At 44.2% G+C, this 22,689-nt stretch overlaps 1 protein-coding gene across 2 annotated transcripts in view; it reads left to right on the forward strand.

Moving 5' to 3' along the window:
- The window catches only part of G3BP1 (G3BP stress granule assembly factor 1), a 93,724-nt gene extending 71,471 nt beyond the window's left edge, over positions 1-22,253 (forward strand). For both annotated transcript variants that reach the window (XM_077468341.1, XM_077468342.1), the window contains exons 2-12: positions 8,188-8,301; positions 8,727-8,808; positions 8,910-9,083; positions 13,349-13,439; positions 14,349-14,442; positions 14,752-14,965; positions 15,053-15,154; positions 16,570-16,681; positions 16,776-16,901; positions 20,876-20,985; positions 21,154-22,253. In XM_077468341.1, the coding sequence (XP_077324467.1) occupies positions 8,188-8,301; positions 8,727-8,808; positions 8,910-9,083; positions 13,349-13,439; positions 14,349-14,442; positions 14,752-14,965; positions 15,053-15,154; positions 16,570-16,681; positions 16,776-16,901; positions 20,876-20,985; positions 21,154-21,363 (1,429 nt within the window). In that variant the 3' untranslated portion in view covers positions 21,364-22,253. The remainder of the gene's footprint in view (positions 1-8,187; positions 8,302-8,726; positions 8,809-8,909; positions 9,084-13,348; positions 13,440-14,348; positions 14,443-14,751; positions 14,966-15,052; positions 15,155-16,569; positions 16,682-16,775; positions 16,902-20,875; positions 20,986-21,153) is intronic.
- Positions 22,254-22,689: the final 436 nt, after the last annotated feature.

Below are 22,689 nucleotides of genomic sequence, written 5' to 3' on the forward strand. Positions count from 1 at the left end.
AATCACTTAAAATTCTTGAATAAACTTATTGTGATCATGGTTGCTTTGAGAGTAGTGGGTGGGTGTTTTTTTTTATTTTAATTTTTTACAGGTCTTAACAGGTAAAGTTAGCCAGCTGGTTTGTTTGACAGAGACTGCATCTAGTTGGCTCTACACTTTGCTTCTACAAATGTCAAGCAGATTTAAGTTGATCTGTTTTGCAAGAACTCTATGCACTTAGCAAGCACTTTTCGTCTTTGACTGTGGTTGATGGTTGCATTCATTATTCGCACATCTGCCATAACTTGATCTAAAGCTCCTCTATGGAAATGGGGGTTTAAAATATATACCGTATATACTCGAGTATAAGCCGAGATTTTCAGCCTCTTTTTTGAGGCTGAAAGTGCCCCCTCGGCTTATACTCGAGTCACCGCTGTCTGACTGCTCGATCAGCGTATCGAGCAGACAGACGGCGGACATTAAAATTCAAAAGCCGCGCCTCCTTCTCCGCCTCCGCCTGTGATAGGCGGAACACTGAATTTCCCAGCAGTCAGTGTTCCGCCTATCACGGACATCCGTTCATTCTCATACTACGGACGAGTATGAGAGGATGTCCGTGATAGGCGGAACACAGGCTGCTGGGAAATTGAGTGTTCCGCCTATCACAGGCGGAGGACGGAGGCGCAGCTTTTGAATCGTAGAATGGCCGCCGAGAAGAGCGGCGATCCATCGGCACGACACGGGGCGGAGGAGGCACGGGACAGAGGAAGGCACGGGACAGAGGAAGGCACGGGACAGAGGAAGGCACGGGACAGAGGAAGGCACGGGACAGAGGAAGGCACGGGACAGAGGAAGGCACGGGACAGAGGAAGGCACGGGACAGAGGAAGGCACGGGACAGAGGAAGGCACGGGACAGAGGAAGGCACGGGACAGAGGAAGGCACGGGACAGAGGAAGGCACGGGACAGAGGAAGGCACGGGACAGAGGAAGGCACGGGACAGAGGAAGGCACGGGACAGAGGAAGGCACGGGACAGAGGAAGGCACGGGACAGAGGAAGGCACGGGACAGAGGAAGGCACGGGACAGAGGAAGGCACGGGACAGAGGAAGGCACGGGACAGAGGAAGGCACGGGACAGAGGAAGGCACGGGACAGAGGAAGGCACGGGACAGAGGAAGGCACGGGACAGAGGAAGGCACGGGACAGAGGAAGGCACGGGACAGAGGAAGGCACGGGACAGAGGAAGGCACGGGACACACACACACACACACACACACACACACACACACACACACACACACACACACACACACACACACACACACACACACACACACACACACACACACACACACACACACACACACACACACACGGATGGATACACACACACACACACACACACAGGGATGGATGGATACACACACACACACACACACACACACACACACACACACACACACACACACACACACGGATGGATGGATACACACACACACACACACACACACACACACACACACACGGATGGATGGATACACACACACACACACACACACACAGGGATGGATGGATACACACACACACACACACACACACACAGGGATGGATGGATACACACACACACACACACACACACACACACACACACACAGGGATGGATGGATACACACACACACACACACACACACACACACACAGGGATGGATGGACGGACACACACACACACACACACACACACAGGGATGGATGGATACACACACACACACACACACAGGGATGGATGGATACACACACATACACACACACACACACAGGGATGGATGGATACACACACATACACACACACACACACAGGGATGGATGGATACACACACATACACACACACACACACACAGGGATGGATGGATACACACACATACACACACACACACACAGGGATGGATACACACACACACACACACACAGGGATGGATACACACACACACACACACACACACACACACACACACACACACAGGGATGGATGGATACACACACACACACACACACACACACACACACACACACACACACACACACACACACACACACACACACACACACACACAGGGATGGATGGATACACACACACACACACACACACACACACACACACACACACACACACACACAGGGATGGATGGATACACACACACACACACACACACACACACACACAGGGATGGATGGACGGACACAGGGATGGATGGATGGATGGACACACACACAGGGATGGATGGACGGACACACACACACACACACACAGGGATGGATGGACGGACACAGGGATGGATGGATGGATGGATGGACACACACACAGGGATGGATGGACGGACACACACACAGGGATGGACGGACACACAGGGATGGACAACCATGTCTCACCCTCGGCTTATAAACGAGTCAATAAGTTTTCCAGTTTTTTGGGGGTAAATTGGGGGCCTCGGCTTATATTCGGGTCGGCCTATACTCGAGTATATACGGTATATATATTTTTTTCTAAAATTAAAATTGTTAGAGTGGTCCCTTAACTCTTCTGGAGTCACCTGCCGACACTCCGCTCTGCCTCCATTACATGTGCCCCTAGAGCTGAAAGCGAGAATCATGATTTTTTTTTTTTTCCCCTTAAAATTAAAACAGAACGATTCTCACGACGTAAAATCTTTCACATTATACAAAAAATAAAACCAGGCTAACGTTACTGGTACACACACGCGTACACACGTACGTACACACACACACACGTACATACACACACACGTACATACACACACACACACACGTACACACACACACACGTACACACACACGTACGCACGCACACACAGGTACACACACACACAGGTACGTACACACACACAGGTACACACACACACACACACAGGTACGTACACACACAGAGGTACGTACAGGTACGTACACACACACACACGCACAGGTACGTACACACACACGCACAGGTACGTACACACGCACGCACAGGTACGTACACACACACGCACAGGTACGTACACACACACGCACAGGTACGTACACACACACGCACAGGTACGTACACACACACGCACGCACGCACAGGTACGTACACACGCACGCACAGGTACGTACACACACACGCACGCACAGGTGCGTGCACGCACGCACGCACAGGTGCGTACACGCACGCACGCACAGGTGCGTGCACGCACGCACAGGTGCGTACACGCACGCACGCACAGGTGCGTACGCACGCACGGGTACGTACACACGCACGGGTACGTACACACGCACGGGTACGTACGCACACACGCACAGGTACGTACACACACACACACGCACGCACAGGTACGTACGGGTACGTACACACGCACGGGTACGTACACACGCACGGGTACGTACGTACACACGCACACACGCACAGGTACGTACACGCACACACGCACAGGTACGTACACGCACACACGCACAGGTACGTACACGCACACGCACAGGTACGTACACGCACACGCACAGGTACGTACACGCACAGGTACGTACACGCACACGCACAGGTACGTACACGCACACGCACAGGTACGTACACGCACAGGTACGTACACGCACAGGTACGTACACACACACACACACAGGTACGTACACACACACACACACACGCGCACAGGTACGTACACACACACACACACACGCGCACAGGTACGTACACACACACACACACACACACACGCGCACAGGTACACACACACACACACACGCGCGCACAGGTACACACACACACACACACACGCGCACAGGTACACACACACACACACACACGCGCACAGGTACACACACACACACACACACGCGCACAGGTACGTACACACACACACACACACGCGCACAGGTACGTACACACACACACACACACACACACACGCGCACAGGTACGTACACACACACACACACACGCGCACAGGTACGTACACACACACACACGCGCACAGGTACGTACACACACACACACACGCGCACAGGTACGTACACACACACACACACGCGCACAGGTACGTACACACACACACACGCGCACAGGTACGTACACACACACACACACGCGCACAGGTACGTACACACACGCGCACAGGTACGTACACACACACACACACGCGCACAGGTACGTACACACACACACACACGCGCACAGGTACGTACACACACACACACACGCGCACAGGTACGTACACACACACACGCGCACAGGTACGTACACACACACACACGCGCACAGGTACGTACACACACACACACAGGTACGTACACACACACACGCGCACAGGTACGTACACACACACACACGCGCACAGGTACGTACACACACACACACACACACGCGCACAGGTACGTACACACACACACACGCGCACAGGTACGTACACACACACACACACACACACGCACAGGTACGTACACACACACGCGCACAGGTACGTACACACACACACACACACACAGGTACGTACACACACACACACACACGCACAGGTACGTACACACACACACACGCACAGGTACGTACACACACACACACACACACGCGCACAGGTACGTACACACACACACACGCGCACAGGTACGTACACACACACACACACGCGCACAGGTACGTACACACACACACACACGCGCACAGGTACGTACACACACACACACACGCGCACAGGTACGTACACACACACACACACGCGCACAGGTACGTACACACACGCGCACAGGTACGTACACACACACACACACGCGCACAGGTACGTACACACACACACACACGCGCACAGGTACGTACACACACACACGCGCACAGGTACGTACACACACACACACGCGCACAGGTACGTACACACACACACACAGGTACGTACACACACACACGCGCACAGGTACGTACACACACACACACGCGCACAGGTACGTACACACACACACACACACACGCGCACAGGTACGTACACACACACACACGCGCACAGGTACGTACACACACACACACACACACACGCACAGGTACGTACACACACACGCGCACAGGTACGTACACACACACACACACACACAGGTACGTACACACACACACACACACGCACAGGTACGTACACACACACACACGCACAGGTACGTACACACACACACACACACACGCGCACAGGTACGTACACACACACACACGCGCACAGGTACGTACACACACACACACACGCGCACAGGTACGTACACACACACACACACGCGCACAGGTACGTACACACACACACACACGCGCACAGGTACGTACACACACACACACACGCGCACAGGTACGTACACACACGCGCACAGGTACGTACACACACACACACACGCGCACAGGTACGTACACACACACACACACGCGCACAGGTACGTACACACACACACGCGCACAGGTACGTACACACACACACACGCGCACAGGTACGTACACACACACACACAGGTACGTACACACACACACGCGCACAGGTACGTACACACACACACACGCGCACAGGTACGTACACACACACACACACACACACGCGCACAGGTACGTACACACACACACACGCGCACAGGTACGTACACACGCACAGGTACGTACACACACACACGCACAGGTACGTACACACACACACACACGCACAGGTACGTACACACACACACACACACGCACAGGTACGTACACACACACACACGCACAGGTACGTACACACACACACACGCACAGGTACGTACACACACACACACACACACGCACAGGTACGTACACACACACACACAGGTACGTACACACACACGCACAGGTACGTACACACACACGCACAGGTACGTACACACGCGCACAGGTACGTACACACACGCACAAACACGCGCACAGGTACGTACACACACACACACACACGCGCACAGGTACGTACACACACACACACACGCGCACAGGTACGTACACACACACACACACGCGCACAGGTACGTACACACACACACACACGCGCACAGGTACGTACACACACACACACACACGCGCACAGGTACGTACACACACACACACACGCGCACAGGTACGTACACACACACACACACGCGCACAGGTACGTACACACACACACACACGCGCACAGGTACGTACACACACACACGCGCACAGGTACGTACACACACACACACGCGCACAGGTACGTACACACACACACACAGGTACGTACACACACACACGCGCACAGGTACGTACACACACACACACGCGCACAGGTACGTACACACACACACACACACACACGCGCACAGGTACGTACACACACACACACGCGCACAGGTACGTACACACACACACACACACACACGCACAGGTACGTACACACACACACGCACAGGTACGTACACACACACACACACGCACAGGTACGTACACACACACACACACACACGCACAGGTACGTACACACACACACACACACACACACACACACACGCACAGGTACGTACACACACACACACAGGTACGTACACACACACGCACAGGTACGTACACACGCGCACAGGTACGTACACACACGCACAAACACGCGCACAGGTACGTACACACACACACGCGCACAGGTACGTACACACACACACGCGCACAGGTACGTACACACACACACACACGCGCGCACAGGTACGTACACACACACACACACACGCGCACAGGTACGTGTACACACACACACACACACACGCGCACAGGTACGTACACACACACACACACACGCGCACAGGTACGTACACACACACGCGCGCACAGGTACGTACACACACACACGCGCGCACAGGTACGTACACACACGCACAGGTACGTACACACGTTCTAAGTACAGTCACTTTCTAGCAAACAAAAAAGATTTTAACTTCAAACTAACAATTGGCAGAAAAAATGTTTTAAGTGGTTTAACCTGTCTTCATTTACTCAGGAAGTCTATTCCATTGACAAATTTGTTACAATGTTTAGACTTGGTTCCTCTGCTAAAGGATGTTGTGATTCTTGGCAGATTGCCCAGTTTTTCTCTTTTTTTTGAGGGCTGTGGCTTCAGAAGAGCAGAGAGAATTCTTTGCATAGACAGAATAGTAAAACTTTTTTTTTTTTTTTTTTTTTTTTTTTTTTTGTCAAGATCTCAACGGAAAAAAAAATCACTAACAATTCTTGACGATTAATCATGCAGCCTATGTGCCCCCCTAGGAAGCACCTTCCTATGATTGCACACATTTGGGCATGCTCCCAAGCCAGGCTGTGTGTCCGTAGACACAGCTCAGGTCCCATCACTTGGTCCCTCCTTGCAGGATTTCACTGATTGCAACAGGCGTCGGTGGCTCCCTCTGCTGTCATGCATTAAGGAAAAACAATCCTTTTTGAATTTACCAAAGCTTAATGAATCTAGAGTGATTCATAGCACAATATGGGGAGAGGATGGTTTGGTAAGGCTACTTTTTACACTGAAAGTGCCACTCGTTTTAGCATAGCTTTACAGCTGTTTAAGCAGCGCTTTTTGGCCGCTATCGGGGAGAGTTTAACACTAAACAAGGGTATAAGCCCCATGTTGCGGCGCTTCCAAAGTGCTTTTCAGGCTCTTTGGAAGAGCTGCCCATTAATTTTAATGGCCAGGGCATTTTGGGAGTGCTGTATGCTGTGCTCCCAAACAGTCCCAAATACTTTTCCTAATGTCCGGCAACTGCACCACCCCTGTGTGAAAAGTCACACTAAAATGAATGGGAATCGCTTTACGGGTGCTATTTCTAGCACTAAAACACCTAAACAGTCTGTGTGAAAGGGGGCTAAAGCTGGGCATTTCTCAGTGTTCGCTAAACTGTGGCTGGAGGAATCTCCCACTTTTTCCATCTAACCATAGAAAATCTGCAGATAATCTATAGGTGTATGGTCAGCTTAAGTCTTGTACTATGCTGTCTAGCCTGCCCACATCAGGTTTGATTTTAAACTGTGATAGGTGGGCAAACACTGGTGGACTGAATATTCTACTTTTTTTTCTTTCTTTTTTTTGGTAATGATGCTAGTGCAGAGACACCCCTGCAGGAATTCCAAGCTACCAGACCATCAATGTTAACTGTTAAATGATATATTGTTTTGACAGTTTTTTTTGATCCTTTTTATGTCTATTTTTTTATAGATTTCAGTTGACCAAAGAAATGGTGATGGAGAAGCCAAGTCCCCTGCTTGTCGGGCGGGAGTTTGTGAGGCAATATTATACCCTCCTTAACCAAGCACCAGACTTTTTGCATAGGTAGGTCTTGTGTTATTTTAGCTACCTTATACAGGTGTGTGTGATTCACACCTTGATGGCTATCATTGAGGCAAATGTCCCCAATAGAGAATCTTCTCTACTTCTTTTTCCAGTGAAAACTGTAAATATGTAGCTTGCCCCTTTGTCTTCCGCTGGACAGAAACGGAGTGTGCATCTCTCCTAATGATGATACAAATGGCAGTATAAAGACTTTACATACGTTTTAGAGTCCCTGATGTACAGATACTAAATGGAGGGGTTGGCTGGCGTTCTAGTTTAAGGGTTATACTAGAGGCTATTTTTCTTGCCATCGAGCAGTTTTTACCTCCCCTTTAAAAAAAAAAAAAATGGTTTTCAAAAGGTTGAAATATGTGCATCTATTAAATTTATTTATTTATTTATTTATTTATTTTTTCCATTATTAGGTTCTATGGCAAAAGTTCTTCCTATGTTCATGGTGGCTTGGACACCAATGGGAAACCAGCAGATGCTGTCTATGGCCAAGCTGTAAGTATTATATAAATTGATATAGTTCTATCCGGAGGGGGGGTTATTCTATTCTTCCTCCTTTTTGTGTGCGAGCACTAAAGTGTTTTCATGTTCTACAGGACATCCATAAAAAAGTAATGTCCTTGAATTTTAAGGACTGTAGAACAAAGATCCGCCATGTTGATGCCCATGCCACTCTTAATGATGGGGTCGTGGTACAAGTCATGGGAGAGCTGTCCAACAACCGACAACCTATGCGGCGCTTTATGCAGACCTTTGTTTTGGCACCAGAGGTAAATAATCTGCCTTACAGCACTATTTTACTATGTTTGTTATGTGACCCTGTTGAAATTGTTGATCTCACTCCCTGCTTTCTACTTGTCAGATTTCCCAAGGTATTTCAGTCTGATGTTGGAGCATCCTCTGTCCTGGAAATTGGATGGCAATAGCTTTAGTCAAAGGGAGGGTTCTAACTTCCAATTGGCTTGCTGCCTTCTAATTTACAACAGATTTATTGTTGCATAATCTTTATGCAGCTTTAATATGCACAGTTGCTAAATCGCATAAGAGTGCCCGTGACTACCTACCTGTCTTGTTTTTGTGCCCCACGGGATAATCCTTATATCTTTCAGCATCCCCTTTTTGAATGCCTGTGAAAATGCTGGCTAATGTTTCTTATTCTGCTATTGCCCCTCATTTGAACCCAAAAAAGCTGTTGCCACATACCTTGTAAAATAAGGGGTTACAGTGTAAATGGATAGAGATAGATATATATATATATATATATATATATATATATATATATATATATATATATATATATATATATACACCTACACCTGTTAACTACATAAAGACCGGGCCTCTTTTTCAGTTAAAAACACATTTTATTTTTTCTGTTAAAAAAAAAAAATATGTTTGGGGGGTTCCAATTTTCAAGCACCCTAGAGAATAAAATAGCGGTCATTGCAATACTTTTTGTCACACCATATTTGCGCAGCGGTCTTGCAAGCCAATTTTTTTTTGGGGGGCGGGGGGGGGGGGGATTCAATTTTTTGAATAAAAAAAATAAGACCACAGTAAAGTTAGCCCAATATTTTTTATTTTTTTTTATTGTGAAAAATGTTACGCCGAGTAAATTGACACCCAACATGTCACACTTCAAAATTGCACCTCGTGGAATGAGATCAAACTTGTATAGAAAGGATACAGGTGGGACTTTATATGAGCCGTGACCATCCGGTACACCGAGCTCCATCCCTAATATTTAGACACAAAGAAGGGAAAAGGGGCAAAAAGGGGGGGCAGCAATGGGACTTTATATGAAACAAGATATTGAGGGTCAATTAAATCAATCAATAAGATAATATTTTATTGGCGATGCACGGGGAGATACTACAATAAGTTAACAATACGTCAATATTATAATACATAAATATATACAGAAAAATGTACAATAAAATGTATATAAATACTGAATAATATGTAATAAATAGATAATAAATAAAAAAATATATGATAGTAACATAGTCAATTCATATTATATAAGCATTAATGTATATACTTCATATTATCGTAACATAATTGCACATAATTAGTAGCAGATCAATAGTATATCCCAAGGTGCATATACAGTGGAAACCAATAAAATGAATTGATGATTTAAATAAATAAATCAAACCCATGGGGGATTCTTGGTTATTGGGGCATAACATCCACTGATAAAAAGCTTGACGCGTTTCGTGGACTGTTTCCACTCATCAGGAGCCGCTATAAAAATTGGGGGTCCCTGTGACAAAAACATATATACTGAGTATTAAAAATCAATGAAAATTATACAGGAAAAGAGGGGGCATACAAAGTGGTCCCATTATATATATATATATATATATATATATATATATATATATATATATATATATATATATATATATATATATATATAATTAGTCAAACTTACTCTTAAAAATCTCCATAGGCGACATTTAAGAAATTCTACCGGTTGCAGAACAGGTCTAGGGCTGGAATTATTGCTCTAACGATTGTGGCGATTCCTTGTGTGTGGTTTGACCACTGTTTTTATATGCGGGCCCTACTCGCGTATGTGTTGGCATCTGCGTGCAAGCTTGTTCGGACTGGGGTTTAAAAAATTTTTTTTTATTATTTTAATTTTACACTTTAAACAAAATAATTTGGGTCACTTTTTTTTTTTTTTTTTTTATTCCTATTACAACGAATGTAAACATCCCCTGTAATAGAAAAAAGCATGACGGGTCCTCTTAAGTATGAGATCTGGGGTCAAAAAGACCCCAGATCTCATATTTGGACTTAAATGCAATAAAAAAAAAACGGTCATTTGAAAAAAGGACAACAGAAAAATTTTCCTTTTTTAACCACTACAATACAGGGCACTTTCACCCCCTTCCTTCCCAGCCCAATTTTCAGCTTTCAGCGCTCTAGCGCTTTCAGTGACAATTGCGCGGTCATGCTACACTGTACCCAAATGAAATTGTTATTTTGTTCGCACAAATAGAGCTTTATTTTGGTGTTATTTATTCACGACTCCGTTTTTTTTTTTTTGTTTTGTTTTTGCAATCTAAGCGCAAAATAGCGGAAATTTGGAAAAAAAACTATTTTCTTTTTTCTATTTGAAAAGAAATCCAATAAAATCAAATTTTGTCATAAATTTAAGCCAAAATGTATTCTGCTACATGTTTTTGGTAAAAAAAATTCCGTTAAGTGTATAATAATTGGTTTGTGTGATCACGGACATGTACGCAAATGATCATGTACATATGTGTGCAGATAATCATTGGGACATGTGATTTTAGTGGGACATATGTGGGGGACATGTTTTTATTATTTGGGGACATGTGTGGGGACTGTTTGTACTGTGTGGTGTGTTGTGTGTTTACACTACACTGATGATCAGTGAGTAAAAAGCTGTAAAAAGCAGCTCATACTCACTGATCATCAGCCGGCTGCAGCGGTCTGCTCTCCTCTCCTCAGCGGTGACTTCCGTGTGAGGAGAGGAGAGCCGATTGCCTAGCAACCGGCTGTTTGTTTACATCACATGACGGCCGTGATTGGACACGGCCGTCATGTGATCAGGAGGGCCAATCACAGAGCCCTCCTGCCGATCTGAGATGTGCCGTGTCCGGGTGACACGAGCACATCGGGATCGTGCTGCTGCGTGGGCGATCCTGCTACTCCTGAAGGACGTTCCTGAACGTCCTATCAGGAGTAGACTGCTCCCACCCGGCCGTATATATGCATTGGCCGGGTGGGAAGTGGTTAAAGTGGAGGGCCACCCTAAAAAAAAAAATAATTATATTCTTAACAAAATTCAAGAAAAAACATTTGGATATTTTTTTTATTTTTTTTTTAATATACCAGAAAACCCTGTTGCTAGGCAATCTTCCTACTCTACCTGCTTCCTGTTCCTCAGTGATCTTCGGTCTCCTCTCCTCTCGTTGTCTTCTGGGTAATGGGGCACGCTGTGTTCTGGGAACTGTGTGCTCCCTAACACGGTGCATCCCATTCACAAAGCACCTCGCACATGTGCAATAGGAAACGGGCAGTGAAGCCGCAAGGCTCCACTGCCTGTTTCCCTTAGTGAGGATGGTGCCGCTGGGACCGAGAGCCGAGGGACATGGCACCATGGAAAGGTAAGTCTCCTTATTAAAAGTTGCCAGCTACACTTTTTTACAGCTGAAACACCGCTTTAAGACACATGGGTGGAAGTGATGTTTTGACATCTCTTCTGCCCTGCTATGACATGGAGACGGGTGGGGGCCATCTTAGCCTCACTCGTCTCCATACCCAGCCACGGATCGGACCCAATCACTGCTGCTGACTGCTCCAAAAAGGGGGGAAGGGCCCCTCTCCCGCCGCCAATAACAGTGATCTCATGGCGAATCCGCCGCAGAGACCACCATTATCGTTTACCGAACTGCCGCCTGAAGAAATGGATACCTCGGTTGTGGCAGCAGCTGCTGCCATTACGGAGATATCCCTCTTCAAAAAAAGGGACGTGCATTGTCGTGCGATGGTCGGTAAGTGGTTAATCATTCCTAGTGATAGCAATAAAGTTGAACAACGTCCCTTTTGATAGCATGGGCCTTGACAGGCTTTCTTTATGGAGAGATCTGGAGCCTATGAGACCCCCATCTCAGGCCTTCAAAGCAGTTGATTAAACTGCTTGCTATACATACCTGTAATGGCTTATAAATAGACAAACCGTAAGTGACTAAATTATTGTCGCTTCTGTTTTCTGATCTGAGGGATCACTTTTATTAAAGAGAATCCCTGGTAGAAAAAAAAAAAAAAACGGTCCCGGAGCCATAATTGTAACCTTGACCATGATCCCAAATATAACCACCTCCGTGTGTGTGTGTGTGTGTGTGTGTGTGTGTGTGTGTGTGTGTGTGTGTGTGTAATCTCTATCTCTGTGATCGGGGTAAACTAGAGTACTCTTTAGCAGAGTTCATGGTTTACTGGAAAATGTCAGTAGCTTACACAAGTTTCATGTTGTTTTTTTTTTTTTTTTTCCCTTTAGGGTTCTGTGGCAAACAAATTTTATGTCCACAATGACATATTCCGTTACCAAGATGAAGTTTTTGGGGACTCTGATACAGAACCCCCAGAAGGTATGTAGTTTCTAATTCCTTCCTATGACATTCAAGAGTTGTCCTCATAAGTTTACATACCCTGGCAGAATTTTTTTATTTTATTTTTTTGTTAGAGAATATGAACACAAACTTTTCTTTCGCTCATGGTCATTGTTTGGCTGAAGCCAGTTATTATCAATCAACAGTGTTTACTCTTTTTAAATCGTCACAACAAACTACCCAAATGACCCTGATCAAAAGTTTACATACCCTAGTTCTTAATACCGTGTATTGCCCCCTTTAACATCAATGACAGCTTGGAGTCTTTTGTGGTATTTGAGGATATATATATCTATATCCGGTGACGTCACCGGACTCTCCAATGGAACTCCCTGAAGACCCAGAAGCCGGCAGGGAGGTGAGTACCGATCAAAAGAATTGATGATCGAGGAATTCGTCTTTAATTTCCACAGCCCTAATAAAAAAAAAATGTATATATAAAAATCGCACACGCATTACAAGCAAACCGATCACAGGGGAGGATGGTTACCATTTTAATAGACATTCAAACCCCTTTTTGTCAACTTGTGTGCATGTTTATCAGGCCAAAATCGCCAGGGTATGTAAACTTTTGATCAGGGTCATTTGGGTAGTTTTTGTCATTTTCAAAAAGGGTAAACACGGTTGGTAATTTGCTTCAGCCAAACACTGACCAAGTGAAAAATCTTTTTCTATTCATATTTTCTGAAAAAGGCCATGAAATCATAAATTCTGCCAGGGCATGTAAACTTAAGATCACACCTGTGTATGTATATAATATATATATTTTATATTTTATTAAAAATATACTTTGTTTAAAAAAAAAAAAAAAAAAGTTGTAGTTGATGTAGTGTTAACTTGATTTGTGGTGCTTTTAACTTATCTCCCCCTCTTATTTCTCTGTTCTAGAATCAGATGAGGAAGTAGATGAACCTGAGGAAAGGCAGCAGACTCCAGAAGTAGTTGCCACAGATGATGGTACATACTACGACCAGTCTGGCAGGTGACTGTTATCTCTGCTTTATTTTGATGGATTATGTAATGCATGCACAATGTGCCCTGTAAGAAATGCTCTTAATGATTTTTTTTTGCTATAGCAATGCTTTTACTTTAGAAGGATCTACATTTTTAGTCATGTGCGTGTCAACTTCACATCTCAAAGGAGTCAGTCTTTCTGCTTTGTGAACTGAACTATATGCATTGTACTAGTTTTCTTGCATTTCAGATTTGGTTCTTGCAAACAGACTTCATAGACATTGATGACCTTGTGTAAATTTTACCAGAATTTCATACAACCAATCCTATTTTTCAGTAACAATGACTTGGATGAACCACTGGAAGAGCAGATAGTAGAACCTGAACCTGAACCAGAGCCTGAACCTGAGCAGGATCCAGAGCCAGAGGTGGTAGAAGAAAAGTGTGAACCTGTCTCTGAGGAACCAGCCCCAGAAGAGGAAGAGGTGCTGGAAAAGAGCCCATCCCCACTTCCTGCAGACCCTGCACCAGCAGTACAGGAGGACTCTAGGGTAAAAAAAACATTCCTATTGATTTAGCCTGTCTTTTAGAAGTACTTGATAACTGTTATTAACTGTTAGCTCTCTTAAACACCTTAGACCTTTTCCTGGGCCTCTGTGACAAGCAAAAATCTCCCACCTAGTGGTGCTGTCCCAGTGTCTGGAATCCCTCCCCACGTTGTCAAAGTTCAACCGTCACAGGTAAACTTAGACGTTTGTCACATTTTATCTTGAAATAAGACTTGCTAGTTGTCCAGTTTTACTGGATTCTTGCAGCCTTAACCCAAAAAAAAAAAAAAAAAATATGTATTAGTTGCTGAGCTGCTGGGGAGTAGAGATGGAAGTCAGGGGCTCCTCTGGTTGCATCTTAGAATGGCAGATTCTGCCACTCTAGTACCAACCACAGCAGTACCCACTCCCCCTCCTGCCCATTTAAAGTTGAATGAGCGTGTTCTTCTGTGTCTTATTGTTTTCAGAGCAAATCTTCCAGTGGCATGTAACCTATATATGTATCACTGTCTGCAGTGATCCCTTGATGTCGTGGTGTGTTGTGGGGCTTTTTTTTTTTTTCCCCTCGTGAAATACATGTTTAATACTGTCAAATCTATTCAGCTCCTAACTTTGAGCTGGCATCATTCCTCTACTTAACTGAAGTCCCAAGCATTGTTGACAGCCCTGATTTTCTCTGCTGATTTACAGAACATCTCCCTCCCATGGAGCATGGGCAGTGTTCTGTAGTTTTTAGAAGTGCTGTGGCAACTACTGAAAGAGGCAGCACTGAAGTGTTGTAAAGGAAAGTAGTGTGCTTATACACTTGAATAGGAAATCAAGGCAAAAACCTTAAATCTTTCATTCAGAAAATATTCAGAAGAACTTTTGTCCAGCTCCTTTCTTTTTTTTTTTTTTTTTTTTTTTTTTTTGTCAAGTGTGCAAATTGGTGCAGCTCATTGAAAAGGTGACATGAGTGTTTTCCTTCTTGGCTATCCACCGCAAACTTGTTTGTAGCCGCTATAAGGGGAACAGCTTAGGACGACCTCCATAGATACAATGGAGGAGTGAAAAAGTAACCACCCAGGTTTAGGAAGTGTTTACAGGTATACCAATTTAAAATCAAAATAAAGCTTGGGGGAAAAAACTCTTCAATATGAATATGCACTTTTAATCACATTATTGCGTATACATGCTGTTCTTGGTCACTGCAGTTTACACCAATTTGGTTCAGTTTAGCCATAATAAGAATACAATTTCCAGGTATTGTAGTCTGTAGCTAGTTTTTTCGTCTTGCAGCTTACAAAGGTGGTCTGGAACTAAACAGGAACACAAAACAGTCTGACAAATTAGTTTTTCTTTTTACCATGCAAAATTTCTGCATGGATAGACTAGTTGTAAGGGCACTTTTTTGTTTCCAGGCGATTGATGATAAACTCACCTGGCTATAATATGGCCTTACTTCACTTACGAATGTCGTGTTTTTTTTTTTTTTTTTTTTTTTTTTTTTTTTGTACACCAGAACTTGCGCTTCCATTCAGCAGCTAAATCAAATCAATGTAACAGCAGTAATCATATAGATAATTGCATTGTACAGTAACTTTTATTTATTTTTTGTTCTTTTATAGCCCCGACCTGAAGCCAAAACTGAAAACCAAATACAGAGACCACCACAGAGAGATCAAAGAGTCAGAGAACAGAGGACTATGATAGTACCTCCCCGGGCAGGGCCCAGACCAGGTAAAGACATTCACTATAATTGTGATACTAACAAACCCCCCACCGGCACATTTAAGGTTTTGTATGTGATAATTTTATTTTTTATTTGTTTTAGTACGAGAGGGTGAACAGGGAGAATTGGAGACACGGCGCATTAACAGATACCCAGACAGCCATCAACTGTTTGTGGGCAATCTGCCGCATGATGTGGACAGGAATGAACTCAAGGAGTTCTTTCAGAGTAAGTTTGTTTTTTGTTTTGAAACTGTTTACTTGTTTTACTTTTAAAAACCCAGCAATTGTTAGACACTTGTTCTTTTTAATGTGTGTTGAGTAATGTTTCTGACCAACTGATCAGATTTTCAGTATGAATGTATAAATGTGATCTTGCGTGTCCTCCTAAATTCGTAGTTCCCTTTTTAACCACTTCTGGGTCTACCCACCGTCATTCTACGTTGGTATTTTGAAGAGGAATATCGATATTATGGCAGCGGGTGGTCTGTTTCAAGATAAAAGTGGTCTCTGTAGCAGATTCGCCGTGAGATCACTTATCAACTAGAGAGGGCCCTCCGCCGCTTACTGGAGCAGTCGGTAGCGGCAGAGGCGAACGGATCCTTTCCTTAGCCTGGCAAGTGAGGGAAGATGGCCCCCATCCTTCTCCATATCATTGCAGGGTGGAAGGGATGTCAAAACGTCACTTCTGCTCATAGCTCTTGGTGGCCTTTTTTTTAATTTTAGTGTAAATATGAGATCTGAGGTCTTTGTAATAGGAATAAAAGTCATGCAATCTTTTTAAAAGAACAGTGTATAAATAAGGAAAAGGGGAGAATTTTATTTTTAAATTTTTTTATTTTTTTTTACCTGTCCTGCCGAGCTCCCGCATATGAAAGTGGAGTTCAAACCACACGTTTGAGGTATCGCCACAATCAGTAGAGCGAGAGCAATAATTCTAGCCCTAGACCTCCTAAGTAACTCAAAACATGCAACCTGTAGAATATATCATTCTATAATTTTTTTTTTTTTTTTTTTTTTTTACGTAGTCTATGGAGATTTTTTGTAAAAGTTTGTCGCCATTCCACAACGGGCACAATTTTGAAGAATGATAATGTTGGGTATCAATTTACTCAGCATAACATTATCTTTCACAATAAAAAAGGACTATGTTTACTGTTCTGTTATGTTTTAATTCAAATTGTATTTTTTCCAAAAAAGTGCGCTTGCAAGACCGCTGCACAAATATGGTGTGACAAAGTATTGCAACGACCGCCGTTTTATTCTCTATGGTCTTAGAAAATGTTTCTTTTATAATGTTTGGGAGTTCGAAGTAATTTTCTAGCAAAAAAATAAATGCTTTCAACTTTTACACAACAAATCTCAGAAAGCTCGGTCCTTAAGTGGCTAAAGAGGATAAGCTATGATCCTGCCACTATGTCTTATACACTCAAGGGGGTTTGAGTGCTGGAATTGCGCTCGCTCGCTCTCTCTCGCGCGCTCGCTCCCCCCCCATTCGGTGCACCTCTACTGGCTCTATAAACTTTTTTTTTTCCTCCAGTTTCCGTTTATATTCAACTATGTAGTGCAAAGGCCTGCCTGATTGCATACAATTTTAAAGCTTTTATGTTTGGTCTAGTATGGTTTTGGTAATGCTAAAGAAAAACTTTGTATAATGTGCAGCCAGTTTAAGAGTGGTTGATTGGATCCTGTTCTCTTCTAGTACTGTTGGAACCTAGACTTTATTTTTAAGGTTTTCAGGACTGGTGTCATAGGTGTGCTGTATGCCAGATGTGGACTTCCAGTGAACAGGCTTTTCCTCAGGTTCAGCAATACTGTAGGAGAATTGGTAGATGCCCTGGTGGCTCCATGGGATCAGTATACCCTGATCTACATCCTCCATCTTCAGAACTGTCTGCTATGCAGAATCCAGCTGGAGGGCATTCTGGTGGTCCTTGGCTCTGGACTGGCCCAGGAAGATGTGGTAGGCTTACTTGGTAAGGCATCCAGCAGATGCTATGTGGACTCTACCAGATCTTCTGTCATATGGACAGATTTGCCTTCATGATTCACAGTTGATGTCCTTAATGGCATATGGCTTTAAAAGCCCTGATGGAAAGGAAGGTCTATAATTGGATATGGAAAGCATACATGGCTTCAACCCCAGAAGTTTCTCCAGCAATATTATACACTCTGGGTGTTCAACCCTAGTGCATCAAATACAGTATATTTGTGAACCTGGGAGGCCCGAGAGTGGCTTCCAGACCCGAAGAGTGAAAAATACTGTGGCTGGACACTGTATCTAATGAGTCACTCGTTTAGGGCCATATAAATGTTTGATACCTATGTCCTGGGCATAAAGCCCTAAACGCAAGTGATTTGGCTCTCCTTGCAACACTGGGTACCCAGGTTAAATTGGACTACGTTGCAGCAGTGGCATACATTGAAGTGCTTTACGTGCTTCCTGTCGCTTTAAATACTTTGCACCACGCTGGTCCAAACAAACTATTTACTTCATGAAGCGCTGAATTGTGTGTACTTGCATGTAGCTTTGCCACGCAGACCGACTCTTGTGGTGTTCTGGGTGTGAGGTGGAAGTCTGCCTCAGACAGAACCCACCACTGTGTACTGTATGTAGCTTTAGCTTCATGCAGTACATAGTCTTTAGAGCCATAGCAGCAGTTGGTTAATGAAAAGGTGTGGGGTTTTTATTTTATTTTTTTTGACCAGCTTGGTCTAAACCAGGGATCCTCAAACTACGGCCCTCCAGCTGTTGCGAAACTACACATCCCATGAGGCATTGTAAAACTCTGACATTCACAGACATGACTAGGCATGATGGGAATTGTAGTTCCTGAACAACTGGTGGGCCATAGTTTGAAGACCCCTGGTCTAAACAAATTATGTAAAGTGATGGGAAACATTGGGGAAAAAAAGCTTTAACAATCATAGAAACCAGATGACAGGTAGAAAGGATTCTGTCCTGAGCATAACTGTACGTTCAAGCCTTTTCTGTTATTTACATCCCAAGCATGGACAATTGGCAGGTGGACTTCTTCATCCAGCAGCGGCCAGGCCCCATTAGAATAGTCGCAACACTGCTATAGAACCGGTAGGAGGTGCTGAAAAATCAAACTGGACAGGTTTGTCTCCAGGTGTAGAGATCCTTGATGGAAGCTGCTTTTGTGATGGCTCTGTGGAATTGGTATACTCAAATATATGCCTTTCCTCCCCTGAAACACTTCCTTGTCTGCTTCATAGGATCTAAATGGAGTGCATTTTGGTGATCCTCATAGCCCCAGACTAGGCCAGGCGAATATGGTACCCTAACCTAATCGGACTACTGGCAGTGACTCCCTGGGACTTTTTCTCACGGCTCTTCAAAAACCACCCTTTTGAACCTATTGGGGGGGATATTCCCATTCCACTCACATTTCCTTTCTAACTTACACTGGGACAAGGTGGTGGTGAGGCTTGGCGCCTCCTATGTTGCTTTTTGAACTTTCACCTCAACCAGGAAATTGTTTTTCTGTCTCCAGGTTTTTATGCTTTGCCACTTTGCTGCCACTGCTTCCATCAGCTGAACTGATTTGGATGTCCTGACAGTTTTATGAATTCTTGTCCCTCAATGAACCAAACGGGGAACATGGCATTGTTGTATAATGTCCCTTTCTTGGAATTTGAGGTTCATGCTCTTGGGGCTGCTTTCTTACCAAACTTTTGAGACCTAGGATTGTATGGGGCTGGCCATGTGGGGGTGTGTGGATGTTTTTTTTGATCCCAGTCCTTCCATATCCTACTGTTGGCACCAGTATATCAGTGCCTGAATCCCTGTGTCCCTTCGCCCAAGGAATGGATTTCATGGTAAGAGCACAAATTCTATTTTTCAGTAAAGATTTGGATTCGTATGATTTTTTTTCTACCAAGTGTGGTGGTGTGTGTGGTTTGAGGTGGGTTTTACAAAATTTTTTTTATTTTATTTTTTTTATAGCTAGATCTCTTTTGTGACCACTAAAGCAAAAATGAGAAATTTTGAGCATCTCTGCAGTAGTTCTAGGCCCTTTTGCACTAAGTGGAGAGGGTGTCAGATGTAATTCTAGGGTGTGGGTAGAATACTATGGCTGGTTAAGACGTGTTACTCCTATGTAGATCCACATAGACAAGCTGCAAGATTAGGTTTCAAACTCCTCGGAGCTAATTGCTTTTTGTTTTCTTCATTTCTAGCTTATGGCACCGTTGTTGAACTTCGTATAAACAGTGGTGGAAAGCTTCCGAACTTTGGTTTTGTTGTATTTGATGATGCAGAGCCTGTTCAGAAAATCCTAAGCAGTCGGGTAAGGCATAGCTATGTGACGTTCGTTTATGCCATGAAAGTGTTCTTTTGGTAGTGGTTTTCTCAAAATTACTCTGCACTTGGTGTAATAGTCTGAACTGCAAAGTGTGGCTACATTGGTGTATCCTAAATCATAGTCCATGTCCTATCTTTTTTTTTTTCCCTATAGCCCATCATGTTCCGTGGAGATGTGCGTTTAAACGTAGAAGAGAAGAAAACGCGTGCTGCTCGAGAGGTTGACCGTCGAGGTGACAGGCCCCGTGGCCCTGGAGGACCACGTGGAGGTCTGGGAGGAGGTCTGAGAGGTCCGCCACGTGGTGCAATGTCACAGAAGCCTGGTTTTGGGGCTGGAAGAGGCATTCAAGGTCCACGCCAGTGATTTTGTTTTTTGGGGGTTTTTTTCCGTGTGTTTTGAGTGGCATCTAACATCAAAAGGCAAATCGCCCTCTTCTGTCCTGCAGCCTTCTGAAACTTGGGGTCTTGGATGTCTTGGCATATTGTCCCAATGTGATGGACTGCTACACTTCACCTATCCCATCCCAACCCTTTTGTTTGTGTTGCGATTTTATGGATTTTTTTTCTTCTTGATCCTCTTCCCAGAATCCAGCATTTGTTGGACAATGTCTTTTAGATGGGGGGGAAGGATTTAAATCAAGCAAAACAAACCATGTTTTCAGGAGTAAAACGCAATGGAACATTTCCTGAATTTAGGCAAATCCAGAAGTTTGATTGGAAATGCTGGTATAGGCTCTGTTTCTGACTTCTCAAACCTGTTTTGGCACTCTACACAAAGCCCTACCTGGGGGGGAAAAGGCTAGTCCTTGGCACAGTATTCTGGTCTTGGTAGTATATATCCATTGAAGCTGTGAGTAGTGATGAAGACGCGGGTGGCTTAGAGCAGCTGCTTACAATCTCCATCTGATTTACTGCAAAAAATAATAATAATAAAAGGTGTTCATTGGAATTTCTGTACTAACACTTTTTTTTATACAACACCATCAAGGAATTGTGGAAAATTATGGAAATTACTGTTTTACCACTCAAATTTTGGATTTTGGGATAGGTTTTAAATGTCTAGCTACTTGACTTTAAAACTCATTTGAATTTGTGAAAATATTTTTTTGATAGGGAATTTTTTTTCCTCATGGTTTTTAGTTCGTATTTGTAAAAAACAAAAACTTCAAAAAAGAAAGCAAAATCGTTGTGCCTTCTATTTATCTCTCATTCCAGTCTCGGCAAGTTATAAAAATAAAATGCATAAAAAATTGATGTTTGTGTTCAAGGTCATGTCTAATGCTACTTTTTATTTATTTTATTTTTTTCCTTTAACAATTTTAAAGGACTGGTTAGATTGGACACTATATTAGAAACCAATGCTACAATTTACCTTTCACATCTTGTTTTGGGGTTAGTGAAGTCCACTCGTGGATGGAAAAAATACTGGAACTGCACTGGTGTTTTTGAAGTGATTAGATTCTGTTGCTACATTGCTAAAAATCTTGTGCTATTGGTTTCCCACATCGGGTCACATGTAACAAGTCTGTATCCGACTGTGTGATCATAGCGACTTGGTGATTTGCAATGAACTGAGTAATTTGGAGGGATTGTGAATGCAAATCTTCAAGCTTTAGGCTTCATGTACATGGGACATCTTTAAAACTTCTCCTGAAAGATTTAACTTGACAGATGTTAACTGAAGTTTTAA

The sequence above is a fragment of the Lithobates pipiens genome, unplaced genomic scaffold (assembly GCF_037356315.1).
Source record: "Lithobates pipiens isolate NorthernLeopardFrog02 unplaced genomic scaffold, aLitPip1_a1.2 Scaffold_8, whole genome shotgun sequence".
In the NCBI taxonomy this organism is placed as follows: domain Eukaryota; kingdom Metazoa; phylum Chordata; class Amphibia; order Anura; family Ranidae; genus Lithobates; species Lithobates pipiens.